The following is a 15361-nucleotide window of genomic DNA, read 5'->3' on the forward strand; positions in this document are numbered from 1 at the left end:
CCACAGCTAGAAGATTTAACAAAAAACAAGAAGAGTGTGCTGCTCATGCTCGGCTCTCTTCGCTGCGTTGGACACCAGGAGTGTATTTCAGATCTACAGTGAGCTAGCTGCTGCCAGATGGACAGTAATTGGGTGGTGTGGAATTGAGTGAGCAGCTGGATGTCTGACTGATTCAGAATATTTTTGGTGGCCCCACAGAAATCAGTCTAATCTTTTTGTTTCATTTTGTCAGATTAAAAACAGAGAATAAAACACATTTCTATTATGTTTTATCATGTTCTATCCACCATCCATCCATCCATCCAGTTTCTTTACCTGCTTTTTTGGGTTTGTTGACTTCCACTTTATATATTTATTTATATCATATGTTGCTATTGTATTTTCTTTGATTTAGTGGAATACCTACTCTAACCTTTAATTTTGTGAAATATATTATGTTATCACCATGTTTAATCCAACATAACTCCTCCTGAGTTTAGTTGGTCTTCTTTTCTATTCTTGTGTTATTGATTCCGAATAAGTTGTTTGATGATGTTGATAAAATTTTAGAGCAATTTCATCATAGCTTGTCTTTACCGTCTAATATAAACCAGTGGTTCCCAACCCATTTTCTTTGTGTACCTTCCTCATGAAGAAGTCAGGGATGTTTGTCTTCATTAGTTATTAATTTATTAGTAAGCTACTCGCCAGCAGCAGATCATTGTGGATGTGACCAGTCCTGTCCTGTGGTAAGACCAAAGTTATAGTAAGTATCTACATATAGCATATTTTTATTTTATTGAGGATAAATTATCTCCACTGTGTCATTTCTCAGACATGTTTCATTAATGAAATGGTGAAGAAAATTTTAAATAGGCATGAACTGCCCCACTACTGTAGCTCCACCAGCTCAATGACCTCACTACACAGTACAAGGACAAAAATAGCTTGGGTAGCTCAGGTGTGGCCAAATAAGTATTTTTTATTATTATTATTATTATTATTATTATTATTATTATTATTATTATTATTATTATTATTGTTATTATTATTATTATTATTATTATTATTATTATTATTATTATTATTCATGCATTCAATATCCTAACCGCTTAATCCAATGAAGGGTCGCAGGGAAGCTGGAGCCTATCCCAGCAGTCCTTGGGTGTAAGGCAGGGTACACCCTGGAGAGCTCGCCAGTCCATCATAGGGCTATTATTATTATTATTATTATTATTATTATTATTATTATTATTATTATTATTATTATTATTATTATTATTATTATTATTATATTAGGAGATAAGTTTTAAAATGTTGCATAGCCAATTTTGATGAACCCCATTTATTCACGTCGGGTTTCAAAAGTTAGTGTTTTCAGGCCCCAAATTGCTGGTTCCATGAAAATGAATTTTCCAAGCGATAAAAAAAATCGAGGAAACACATCTCAACTTGTCTTTGTGAGGATTTTGCTTTAATTGTAACACCCATTTAGACTCTGAACAGTCAAAACCTTGCAGACTTCCTGCTTTTTGTAGGCTTTTTTGGGGGTCAAACACCCCAGGTTGGGAACCACTGATTGCAAACTAACTTTAATGTTAATTTGAAAAAAAAATCTCTGATCATATTCATTTCTAAGTAATATGGTTGCATCTAATCTCTGACAACAAACAAACAAAAACAAACAAGCAAAATCTCATGTCATCCTTTAGATCAGAAATCTAACCCTAACCGAACAATATCGCAGTGATATTTGATTTGATCTGGAAAATTTTCTCTCGTCCTTTCTTACATCATACACGCTGATACACTCCCGACTATCTATTAGCAGTAGTCTGATTTCTAGTCTAATTCAGTTACATACAACTTAATCTCATCAACAACAGATTAATGTAATCTTCTGCAGTCTAGAGTTGAGGAAACTAGTTCAAATCTCATCACCACTACTTTAATCCAGTCTCATTTCATTTAGTCTTATTAAATCTTGTCTATGTACAAGTGTAATCAGAACCACTCTCATCCTTAATCATAAATATCGTTATCACATGGGAAAGCTGCTCTGAACTGATTGATTTCTGCTGTTGTGAAAGTAAACTGCTTACCCATGTGATGCATGTGTCTGCCTTTCTATTCTAAAAAGGAAATGCCGTGTTGCTGTTTGTGGTATTTGTGGTGGTTATGTGAGCTACTGAGAACACAATCTCTCAACTTGTTTCTTTGCTCCTCTACATGCAGCAAATCATCTTTAGTAAACAACTGATACTACATGTGCTGTGCAGGCTGAGCTGATGGGTCAGCTTAGTTAATTAGCTTCTATATCGGCGGTGTAGAATGATCAGTAGTTAGTGTCTTTATCTATGTCAGTGCCGTGGAAAAAGAAAACCCTCAAGAAAACCAATAACAGAATCCAGCTCAGCATTTATATTCTAATCTGCCATGGATTAATCATAGATTATCTACAGATCAATCTCACGTCACGCAGCTGACTGTGTGTGTGTTTTTAGATGCGTGAGTGTGTGTTTCCTCATTTGTCTCTTCAGTGGCTAAACATTATCATGGCTACACTGATGCATCATGGAACAAATATGATTCAATATTGAAACTACTCTTGACCTTAAATGGTCAATGACAACAAAGTGTGTTGACCATTTAAACGCAAAGTTACAGGCTGTTTGATGGCTTTTGCTTTCTAGTGTTTGCTTCATCAGCACCGACTGATTGAGATTTATCCCCGACAAATAAATTTAAAAGATATAAAAACTATTTAATCAGATTTTGCATCTTGAGCTCAACCACAGAGGCTACAAAATTCTTAAGTAGGTAGAAGATATCAGCTTACTTCTCACATACACACACACACACTAATATATATATATATATATATATATATATATATATATATATATATATATATATATAATATGCATAAATATGTATGTATATAATATTTATGCTTTTAAAAGAATAGGTGTATTGCCTTCTATTTTTATGTGAACTGTGTGTGTTTAAAGTGTGAACAAATTGCATATGTGTGAAACAGAAACAGTCTGAGGCAAGCTTAAACTAAAGAGCTGAACAGACAAACTATTACAAATGGAGGCCTTAAAAGGCTTGAGACTTAACATATTTACATTCAGTACTTAATTACCCAGAATAACCTGTGACGTTACTAAAATAAGAGAAATCCTGTGACTGCTGGGCTACTACACCACATACTTTCCTCAGGAATGGAATGCTGCTTCTGCTGCTGCTCTCCCAAAGGCAGACGGGGGGGTTAGCTGTTTTCCCCTCACTTATTGCACATTTTTGAATACCTTGTAGTGCAGACCTGACCATAAAAGAATCCACACAAAGGAAGAGGAGTGGAGTGGACAACAAAAGCATCAAGTGGAACCTGAAAACTTCGCTTCTCTTGGCTTAATGCTGGCAGCAGGAAGGGACTTTGATTAGTTTTGTAAAGTAAGCAAAAGCAGTCGCCAGCAGTATCTATCTTCTATTTCTGGCCTGTCCGCAGCCCCCCTTGCCAGACTGACGTCAGCAGAAAGTTATTTTCATGAATGGAGGGGGCGGTCACGAGGAATCGGTGACGTGAGTGCTTGCGGAAGCAAAGCGTGGAATGTTGGTACATTGTTGTTGTTTTGTAGTTAATTTAGTACGAGGATACACCGCCGCTGGAAGCTTTTACACCAGCTGTGTCCAGTTACTTCGCCGCTTGTGTTGGAAACCTACTCCGCCAGTTCTACGCATTCCTGTCTACACAAACCCCGCGTCCACAGAGGTGAGCTTGGCTTTTCTTTTTTTTTTTCCTTAATTTATTATTTTTTTCCCCCCACAAAAAAAAGGCTACTACAAGATGTTCCCACATTCCTTCCTAAAGAGCTGTAGTTGTCGCGGTGACATGTGGGCTCCAGGCGCATGGCGGCGGGCTGCTGCTGGCCACACACGCCCGTGATGAGGCTTTGATTCCGGCTGTGAGAGACGCACTTAACTCTGTGGACTACTGGAGCTTTTCGGACACGTGTTGTGTTGAAAAAACATTTACAATGTCCAGAAGAAAAAAAAAATTTGTTCAGATCCGCTAAGTTGTGTGGTATTTCAATAAGAGTTAAATATAAAAATGAAATAGTAAAAGTACTACTTCATTTTTTTTTAAAAATAGCAAATATTTTCAACTTATATAGGTTAATTTTACTTTATGTTCAACCAAATTGAAGTTTTGTGTCCTTTACAAATAAAAAATGATTTAATTAATATGTATAAGATTTTAAAAATGAAAATACATCAAAAAGCACAAATGACGTTGCCTATTAGACTAATTGTACAAAAACAAATATAAAGGTTGTAAACAGTCAAGATTGCGCAGAAGCACAAAGCTTATGTAAAGATTACAAAAGCTTTAAACGCACCATCCCTTCGCGCCACAGTGCCATTACGCACAGTCAGAAGACTGATGTTTTTGTGAGCGGATTCTTTCTAACCTCCTCTCTGTAACTCGGGTGAGCTGTTGAGGAAAATGGAAGTGAAATACTATTCATTTCCCTGTCTGTGTTGTTGAAGCTGTGTGTATTAAAAACGCGCTGTTTCACATCCCCTCCAGACTAATTCTGACACTGGGCATTCAATATAGACTGTTATTATGCAAAATACCAGCCTAGTTTTGACACTGGAATCAACACGTGGTTTGCATTTTAGACATGTGGGACAAAGGGCACCAGAGACCACCAGGACTGACTGGTCTACACAGCAGAAACAATCCAAACAACAGAAGGAATGCGTGTTCCTTAAGCAATAAATCACTTTGATGGAAGTAAGGCTTTTATCTTATCACATTGTTTAGCTCTAAATCCTGGTCTATATAAATCCTCATTACTTGGGGAATGATAAGGAAGTGCGATGACCTAATATCACATGATTCTCACTTATCCTGTGTTGGATTTCCATATTTTGCATGATGACTTTGACTTGTGGCCCCTGCTAATGTTGTGATTAATAAACAGAAGATGTTTGTCTCTTTGTAACTTGTTCCACTGAGATGAGATGTGCCACAGATTTGTTCCCAGGAGGCTTCTCTGATTCACTGTTGTTCCTGGTGGGTGCACATTGCCCTTTGGGGAAGCAGTGGGAGCTGGTGCACTCCTCTGTCATGAGGTTGACATGTGGCTCAGTCACTGAAGTGATGATGTCTTTTTTGGATGGAGAAGTTACAGCAGCTGACTCATTTTACCACCAAAGCATGTTGGAAGAATCACCCCCCCCCCCCCCCCCCCCCCCCCCCCCCGCCCCAAAAAACACGCACACATACCTTGAAGATGCGCCATACAGTTGAATTATCTTCAGTTACACAGCATTTGTCATTTTGCTAGACAACGCTGATGGATGAAAGCGGTGCAGAGTAGAGAACGTTTTTGTGGTGGCCTGTTGTGAAAGTGAAATATTTGTGGTAACTGATGTGATGACTCACAGGGAACACACTCGCCATGATTTGTTTTGCTCCTCTTACTGGGGAAAAAAAAAAAAAAAAAAGTCAGCTTTTGATTATTGACCTCGGAAATCTTTGGTCTTACACACAGTTGAACGTGGCAGTGATCAGTGTAAACAAGCAAATAAAAGGTGAGTGTGTGAATAAGTCTGTCTTGCATCCAAAGTGGCTCCCTGACAGTTCTAGTGCCTGAGATATACTTTCTCTTCCCCCTTCGCTCACTCTTTTCTGCCAGAATGACTGCATCTCAGTGAGCTGCTCTCACCTTCTCTTGGTTACAAGTGTGAGACATGTCACACTTACTCATTTACTTACTGTGTAAATGCCCTATTGGGGACTTTTTTTTAGCCACCTTTAATTGGGTTGATTGCAACTTTCAGATTCTACTGTGACTCAAATTAAGAGTTGGCAGCAACACAACCTCTTGATCCACATCCCATCTGTGCTCACAGTGCCCAGTCAGTTGTTTTTTTCAAGAGACAGCTAAGGTTTTAGGAAACTGATCATAGTTTCATGTAATCCAGTCATTAACGGTTGCAATCCAAAGTGGAGCATTGATGTCCCCTTTTTCTTGCATTCTTGACATTTTTGTCATCCCAGAGTCTGGGAGAGTATTTTTTCAGCGAGTCCTCCTCCTTTTCCGCACAAAAGTTCCGGCCGATCATGCCAGCCATTTCCAAGGTTCTCTGTACTTTTCCTTCCTCCCTGTGAAACAACGGGATTTTCCAGGAAACGTCAGATCAGGAGGGTGTGATTCCCTACCGCTGGTCGTCGATTTTTACCAGTAAACAGCATGACTCACTGCTCAGCTATGCTCTCCATTTCCTTCACATAATATCCCACCAAAATGTGCTGCGCTGGAGAAAGAGCAGAGCGCCACACACCTCAGCGGGGAGAAAAATCTCTTCATCTCCTTGGAAAAAACAGTGCATGAAAAGCTTTCTCAGAGGAGTGAAGGAGACTGTCAAGGGCAGCGAGAAGTCTGCTTCCTGCTGAGCCCCAAAATCCCAAGCTGGCATAGAAAGAGAGCACTGCATTTTTTAACTGAAGCGTGAGCACACAAGTCTTTGATATGTTTATTTTTTGGAGAAGGTTTAGGCCCCACAGCTACCTGTTGTTACTGAGGTGTAGCCATGTACCCCGCCAGATCTCAAAGTTTAAAAGCTTTAAAAAGGTTATTTTTAAACAGCAGGAAATTTTTTATTTTAGTGTTTTTAAATAAATACTATTTATAATCAATAGTTAGCTGGTAAATATAAGGAGAAAGTAGTTTAAAAAAAAAAAAAAAAAAATTAAAAAAAGGACCAGTTTGTTTACAGTTCTTCCCCCAAAAGAACGGTGGGCTCCTCACTTCCACACATGTGCACACAAGCTGCCTTTTAATTTGTTTGGGCAAGCAATGGACATGAGGAGCTTCTGAATTCCAGACATTTTGTGAATTTTGCAACCATTGTTTTACAAGTGGGGATAGTCTGAACCCCACCCCCACAGCTGAGTGCATTGCAGGACATATTCGGAGAGCATGTTTCCTCTCCAGAGAAGACTTGCCTGTGTGCATGTGAGGTTTTGCACATGTGTGTTCACTCAGGAATGTGGTTTTGTTCTCTGCAGCTTTTTTCTTTGAGGTATTTTCTCAGCCTCTCTTTCTTTTGGTTATGAAAAACCTGATACGAGTTATTTTCCTGACAATGTTGAGAGACTGTTTTGTCAGTCTGTCTGACCCGTGAGTGGATTCAGCCATGTGATATAATTTCTGTTTTTCCTTTTGAGAAAACTTTACTATCTTGATTATACAAAACACAAACAAAAAAAAAACTTGTCCTTGTGCAAGTTGCAAAATCATAAGCGCGCTGCAAAAGAATTTCAGGCAAACAACCTGGCCTCTTGATTCCGACTGGAGGCCCCCTGTATGGCAGGGGAGGCCCTCCTGCACCACTTTTTTTCACAATCTTTGCAAGGAGCATACCCAGTGACACCCCCCCCCCCCCCCCCCCCCCCCCCCATCTGATGCAATGCAATAGAATTAGTCTCTTTTGGGCCAATTGACTGTCAAGGAATGCTTTCAGAGCACGATGCTTTGCAGCACAAAGGAACAAAAACATCAGAGGACACAACAGATGTTCTTCAAATCTCCCAGTTTAGCTCATCTCATGTATTTTACATCTGCTTAATTCCCATTTAGGCTATTTTAAGGACAGCGCCTCATGTTTGAGAAACAGAGTTGTTTTTCTGTTTCTGTTTCAGTGCCACACAGCTTTCATCCAGAATCCACACAATCCTGCGCATTAGGTCTATTTATAGCCTAAAATGATAAACATCTTTAAATGTAAAACCTCACCCAGAGTTTCTTTTTTTTTCTTTCTTCTTTTCTGTGAAAGCTGCAGCTAAGAGCCCTTCAGAGAATATTTGCCCTCTTTTACTGCACTATCGTTTATCGCATACTCACCTAAATTGTTTAGTTGGTAGAAATTTGTGTCAGCACTGCGAGCTAAATATATCCAGCAGAGTTAAATAAGGGCATGGAGTGGCTCAGGAAAGCCCAGTGTAAGAGGATCCAAGCAGAGAGAGAGACGACGACCCTAAATCGACGGACTACATTGTCTCACAGCAAAAATACATCAGTGACTATAAAGGAAACTATTCCTCTGTGACACTCTATCTTCTGGAATTTTCCACAGGGATAACTGCTGCCTGTAAAGTTCAGCATAACTGTAAATGTTAGCTGTGTGTTTTAATGTGTGATGAGGAGGCAGAGTGGTGAGGCCTGACAGTTCAGGCAGACGCATCAGATCTAAGCATCAAACCCTATCCATGAGATCAGATTCAAGTCTGATGATGGAATAATAATAAATTTAAAAAAAAAAAAAGGATCATAAACTCTGAGGAATGTTTATATGAGATGTCTAAGTTATCAACACAAGTTTTCCTTCTTATTTCTACTATGCACTGCCCTGTGTTGCGGTTATGAATGAGACTTGTTTACCCTTTTGGTGACCATGTGACTCATGCTCCCACGCCCATTTGCAGGGCGTTTCCATGGTAGCTGTTGAGCATGGAACAGTGCACTTGTAGTCAAGCTGGTCTGCAGGTCCTGAAATGGAGCCTTGGGGGTTGTGTGCCTCTCACAGGATCACAGCTCAGCGCGCTCGCTTTTTTTGGCCATGGCAGCAGCCTGGGAAGCATGTGTCCCCCCCACCCCTCGCTGTAATGAGGGCCGAGGGGCTTTTCTAAAAGCAGTTCTGGCAAACGCACTGAGGCACAGGGTTAAAATGCACACTTCTACCATGAGTACACGAGAGGCCGCCTGTTTCTAATTTTTGCTTGGTCTAGTGAACTAGATTGGCAAAGCCCACCTCCTTCTGATAAGGTGAATACACAGGCTCCTCAGATGCGGTGTTTAAAAGCATGGTGTCATACTGCCCTCTGCTGACATCTCTGGCACCAACAAGCAGACTTCAAAGCATGATGTAACTCTGGATTGATGAATTTATAGAGAATACTGATGGTGTGCGTGTCATTTGTGCTAAACTGCCATATATATTAACTGTATGCAATAATACACACCACTGGAGGGGGTCCACTTGGTTCTGATTGTTTAATATAAATATTAATTTCTCATTTTAAAATATATTGACTGAATATTTATAGCACTGCATTAAAATTGACTGGACAGCGGAATGTTTGCTTGAATGATTTATCATTTAATAATATCTCATAAGTATGTTACTGTTAAAGAATACTTTAGTGTGTAAGCAGTGATTTGGGTGCAGTGGCAGGAAAATCAATATGCATCCTGTCATATAGATGGTTAATAAAATATATGAAAGCTATAGTTTTATGATGGTTATGAACTGGAAGTGAAGAATCCCAGATTTAATGTGAAGATATTTACATAATTTATTACTTAAAGGCCACAAATGCCCCCCCCCCCAGCAGTCAATGGGGAGGAATTGAGATTGGTCCAAAGTCATCCTTGAATTGCAAAAAGCAAAGCGAATCAATCAGAGACCACAGTGTTTGCTGATTGCAGGACCCTTTCCAGAGCGAAGAAATAGCACTTGACAACATCCAGCTGTCTTTGAAGCGAACTCATCTTCATCTAGCACTAAAAGAAGGCTTGATTAGAGAACATCGAGGTTTCATCACAAGGTGTGAAGGCATGGACAGTCTTCGCTTCTTATGAAACAGGTGACAGAACAGAACTCCTAAGGGCAAAGTCAGACACTATCTGCTGTGATTTAAAATTCACAAGTGTGTGATTGGTCGAAGGGGTACTATGAAAGCGAGCTACGAGTTTTTGATGGTGGTGAAGTGGGATATTTAACAATATCAGCCCTTTACTAATGACAGCTTTCTGTTCACTTCTCAGTGCATCTTCTGTGAGGTTCTGGTCAGTTGTCTGCATGCAGGGAATGACGACTCATTTCAAGACGAGCAAAGCTTTAAAGGTAATTGGGATGAATTTCAGGCACGTTTCACTGCTCGATCTACCCGCGTGCTTCTTCATCCGCTTGTTCACGTCTTGCAGGTCAAGAAGGAGGCAGGTGAGAATGCCCCGGCGCTCAGCGATGACGAGTTGGTGGCCATGTCTGTGCGGGAGCTCAACCAGCACCTGCGTGGGCTGACAAAAGAAGACGTCGTGCGGTTGAAGCAGCGGCGACGGACCCTGAAGAACCGTGGCTACGCTGCCAGCTGTCGCATCAAGCGTGTTACTCAGAAGGAGGAGCTGGAGAGACAAAAGACAGAGCTGCAGCAGGAGGTGGACAAGCTGGCCCGGGAGAATGCCAGCATGAGGTTGGAGCTGGATGCCTTGCGGGCCAAGTATGAGGCCCTGCAGTGCTTCGCCAGGACTGTGACCCGAGGGCCAATGTCACCGGGCAAGGTGGCCACCACCAGCGTCATCACCATTGTCAAGTCGGCTAATCACAACAACTCCAGCCCGACCCCGTTCTCAGCTCCTTCCTAGTATTGACAGGACTGGGCTCCACTGTCTCCTGCCTGGTCCTTCCTGGCTCTGACCTGGCCTGAACCCACTCATCCTGTACTGAGAGGATGCTCAGTAGTTTATTAGACTGAGGGATGGAGTGGGGTGGCAAGCTCTGACATTATGCTGCATTCACAGTTCTGTCTCCCTCCTTCTGTCTCTTTATACAATCTAGATTGTCTGTGCACTGTTCAAATCCTCCCCTTGACCCCCAGCACCGGCAGGGAATTAGGCCTCTGTGACCCTACCTCCATGACAGGTAGCAGAGATTTGCTTTTCCTCCAGCGTGAAGTGTCTAACATGCCTTAATGTGGCAGCACAAGGTCAAGGACCGCTCTGCTCCTTAACACTTTACCTTAAAAAGAAATAAAAAGAGAGATTTTAATGTGACAGTACAGCTATTTGTAAAGCTTTTGCCAAATTAAGCCGCTGATGCTGTTGTGTTAAATGACATGTCAGACATCGATCTGTTAAAGACACTAAGGTGTTAAGTTTCCCAGCGTTGAGTTCAGATGGACACCTCTTTAAAGCCAAACTTTCCAGTGTTTTCCAACCAGATGCCCTCGAGTGCCGGCTGAACCAAACACCAGATGTTATTGCCAACACGCTCCTCTTCTCTTTAAGGAGCTGCTAAGCAGTAAAATCACATCTTTTAGTGGTCAGTTGAAGTGAAAACCAGCGAACATATGGTTCGCACACACAGGAGCTTGTAGCTGAGCAGGCTTTTGCTGAGTACTGAAGAATCTCTAACACCAGCACAACAGTTAGACATGTCGCACGTCTGTAGGTTAACCTCATCAGGTACGGTAGATCCAGTTATTGGATGCATTTGCAAGTCGAAGTAGGACTCAATTTTAGTTGAGAAACTGTTGTATTATTCAGTGGGTCTGGAAAGTGTTGACGCTGTTAAAGACATCGGAGGCTGTTGGGGAAAATGTTGCACGCGATTCTGTTGGCTTGTTTGTTTGCATCATGTTTTTAATACTTACTAATCCCACCGGGGACGACAAAATGCGCACTTGGAATGTGAGTGAGAAGTGTATCGAGCCAGATCTTTGCGGATTAGTCTCATTGCATAGCACTTATAACTGTAAAGCTACAGTTTAAAGTAAAAATAATTCACAGGAAACGGAGACGATGACAGAAGCTTTTCTGTCTGTAGTTACTGGGGTTTAGTTGCATGATGATTAAATGTGTTGTGACCATTTTTGTCAAGTTGAGTAAGGAAGGATGGTTGATGATGTACACTGCAGCACTTATTGGATGAGGCGGGTAATCCATATTGGATATAATTGTAATGAGAGTGGTCATTTTTAACGTAGAATGCAAAGCAACTTCCTGTATATTACAGATCTGAGGTGACAAAGCTCAGTGAGCGTCTGTCGTTTCACCTGCGCTGATAAAACTCCGTCCAAAGAGAAATCATTCCTCCTGCTGGGTCACAAGAAGTGCTGCTGCCGGTGTTGGTATTTCACACACAGTAGTTATTTACTTTGCTTTTGACACACTCTTTTACAAGAGAACTCCTGACGCCCATCTCTAGAAACGGTGGTGTCACGCCAGCGAATGCAGTAAACACCTTGCGCTTGTTGAACACATTTAGTTTTATTTAAAATCTGAAATGAACTTGAAATCGAGCTGTTCTTAAAGAGGATCCATTCCTAATTCGGAGTGAAGTCAATAGAGATTGTTCATGTCAGGATTTTCTCTTGGCTAAGAGGACATGACTGTTCTTCCCCTGTTCCATAGCTGCAAAGAACAGTATGGGGAACTTTGCTGCTGTACAACCTGCTGTGATGATGCAGGGGCATTGCTGTGTTATTACTCTCATTTTGTATTTTCACCTGGTTTCTATGTCAATGCCTCCTATGTTCTTTTTCTGATATTAGTTTTATACAGTCTGCATATACAGTATATAAATTTTAAATATATATTACATATTTTTCTATATTTATGTCTTTTACTATCCTGGGAGTGGTGTGATTATGTAATCAGTCTTTGAAGTCTAATTGTATCGACGGTGACCTTTTTTGTTTTTTTTCTGGCAGAAATATTCAGAACTTTAGGTCCTTTGAGTATTTATGTCCCATCAGCAGTTCTGCTCTACACATTTCCTTTTTCTAAAAAAAAAAAAAGTTTAAAAAAAATAAAAATCAAAAACACAAATTCATCATATTGACTGAGGTTAGGTGCAGGCAAGTTATATCGCAGTGCAAATTGGAAAATTACATAAAGCAGTCAGGGAAAAGCATGTGCACATCTGTCACAAACCTGTATTACGTTAAGATGTGAGAGAAAAATGGACCAAATTAAAATTCAAACTTAAAAAAAAAACCAGCAGTCTATTTAAAATATTTTCTGGATAATTTTTGTGCAAATTTTAAAGCAAAATTTTTTCACACAGAAATAAGTGACCTGCTACCTTAAGCCATTATCCTCTTAGAATCATTCATCTTCATGCAAACATCAATCATTGCAGGTTTTTTATTGAACCTGGTTTACTTTGACGTTTTCTAGACTTTTTTTTTTTTTTTTTGACTGTTGAAAAAACTGTTCCAAAAATGTAAGAGACTGTTAGACCCTTTTATAGTGGTCCGTTTCAAGTTTGAGGTAAATGAGTATTGTGTTTACATTGGTCAGATTCACACGTTCAGATCACAGATGAGGCAAAAGCATTTTATGTCAAACATAACAGTGACCTCTTGTGGTAAATTTAAAGAAAACGTTGAGCACTTATTGTAGAATTTAAAGACAGATCATTGATTTTTATAAGCACACGTACATATTCATCATGTTAATTGCTTTTTTTTTTTTGTTTAAATGTTAAAGTAATTGTGCCAATTCAAAGACAAACCTTTCTCTGGGTGAATAAAATGCTGTGTTCAGTGTGACCAAGCTGGGGTCTATTCATGCTCTCAGACATGTTTCCTTTAAGCAGACCTTCTAAAACCATTTTTTCCTTTTTCTTTTCTTTTTTTTTTCTTTTAAATATATAATAGTGTTACAAATACAACCGTGACAAAAGAGATGAATGCAACAGCACACAGCAGTGATGGGTCCGTTTGACATCACTGATCATTTCATTGTTTTTTTTTTTCTTTCATTGATTACAAAAGTGCAAATGGATGCGAACAAACAAGGTCACTTGTGCATCTTGACTAGAAATTGAAGATTACTCTTTGTGAGAATGTCTGATTGTATAAGCTTTCACACACAAGCTCTGCCAGCCCGACAAGCTACACAGTTCAACTTCAGCCACGTAGAAGGGATGGAGCATAAAAGAAAGTACTTTAAATGTTAGTTCAGTTGCGATTTCTTTGCCAAATTTGTATGTTTAGAGATGTTTAGAGAATCTGATGACATGTAGTGGTCTAGTGAGTGTCAATATCTTTAAAAGAGGACAGTAAAAGGCAGCATAAGCTGAGTATGTAACCTTTACACCAATGTCATCATTCTGCTCATTTTATATTTATTTAATGGATTTGTATTTTATTAAAAACACCTAAATTATTTTTATTTTACTTTCTTTTATTGACATGTTTTCTCAATGAACTACCCTCATGTACAAATAAAACTTCTGTTTGTTTCTGATTCAAAGAATGGTTAATTCTTCCTATAAAAAAGGTCTGTTGTGTCCATTTTTATACTTATAAAGCTCTTTCCTTATTAACATGTTCACCTACTAACGTCTGTCCCAAAAGCATTTTCTTTTCCATTCAAGCAAAGCAATACTAAGACAAGTCTAAAACTACTTTGCCAACTCCAAGTTACTTTCTGCCTTGTCAGAAAGACAGCCATCATTGGCACACAAGGTTCAAAATGAAATAAAAGAGGACATAATGTACAAAGATTGGCCTCTAATAACCTGCATGTTTAAAAACTTGTGACATATGATGTTCCTACGGAGAATCAGGAACAACTCAAGTCTGAAAGCATAAAATTTAGTTTGTGTTTCTACACACAATTTACACTGTTTGGGCCTGAATTAGACATAATAAATATAATAAGATCTTCACACTTTAGAACCCAAACAATACAATAACAAACAGAACAAATTACACAACACAATTAACACTAATTAAATTTTGCACATATTTTACAATCCCTGCAATGATGAGTGAAAAACTGAAAAAAAACACAAAAAAAAACAGTGCATAAGCTAAATATCTAACTGTCAGATGGCTAGAGATCTAGATGTTCCCAATCTTTAGCAGGATGGGCAAATTAATGAGAATATTCTCTCTACAGGTGACAGGTTTTTCCTGATTTGTCCCTCCACTGGTAGATACACAGGATTTTGAAGTGCCTGCTCCAAAACTAATGTGTCTTTGAACAAATCCTTCCATTTGTCAAAAAACCACGCAGAGAAATGCTCAGCAAATACTTCAAACATGCTGATGTGAGAAACAGTCCATGAAGTGCCATTCTCAGCCGTCGCTGGTTTCCCTGCCTCCCACGTGGAGTCACATATTAATCACCTCCCCTTTGAAACTGACATGATTCAGAGGGAACACACTTCAGACAGCCAGAGAGCAGCAGCAGCATAATGACAAAGCCAGAATCTGCATCAGGGACGCAGCTGAACATCCAGCGGCTTGATTTAAAGAAAAGGCATAGCTCCGGACGTCTGTGATGAAGTGAAGGTGACATGTCATTTTCCTGATTATCACAGCAAGGTGGAGACAGATCACTTCTCTGGCTATTCAGCTATCAATCTTAAACCTGTTAAATTTCATCCTTCACTTGCTGCTTAAATTATCACTGAAACAGAAGTAGGCAGTCCGTTTTAAATACTGGGATGATAAAATTAAACACCTGGGTTCAAGCCAGCTCTGCGAGATATGACACAGCTGTTTCCTCAGGGGGTGTGAGATAAGGATGGAAAGGGCACAAACACCTGGATCTTGCCTGAAAACCAA

At 39.7% G+C, this 15361-nt stretch overlaps 1 protein-coding gene across 2 annotated transcripts; it reads left to right on the top strand.

The window, feature by feature from the left end:
* The first annotated feature begins 3640 nt into the window (after positions 1–3640).
* Positions 3641–14033, top strand: mafk (v-maf avian musculoaponeurotic fibrosarcoma oncogene homolog K). 2 transcript variants are annotated; one of them, XM_079253300.1, is made up of 3 exons: positions 3641–3757; positions 9828–9906; positions 9987–14033. In XM_079253300.1, exons 2-3 carry the CDS (start codon positions 9862–9864, stop codon positions 10422–10424), a joined length of 483 nt encoding a protein of 160 aa, XP_079109426.1. In that variant the 5' UTR covers positions 3641–3757; positions 9828–9861; the 3' UTR covers positions 10425–14033. The 2 variants fall into 2 exon arrangements, with proteins under 2 accessions (XP_079109426.1, XP_079109425.1); XM_079253299.1 differs by lacking the exon at positions 3641–3757 and adding an exon at positions 5556–5589.
* The last annotated feature ends 1328 nt before the right edge of the window (positions 14034–15361 follow it).

The sequence above is a fragment of the Telmatherina bonti genome (assembly GCF_933228915.1).
Source record: "Telmatherina bonti genome assembly, chromosome: 14".
Classification (NCBI taxonomy): Eukaryota; Metazoa; Chordata; class Actinopteri; order Atheriniformes; family Telmatherinidae; genus Telmatherina; species Telmatherina bonti.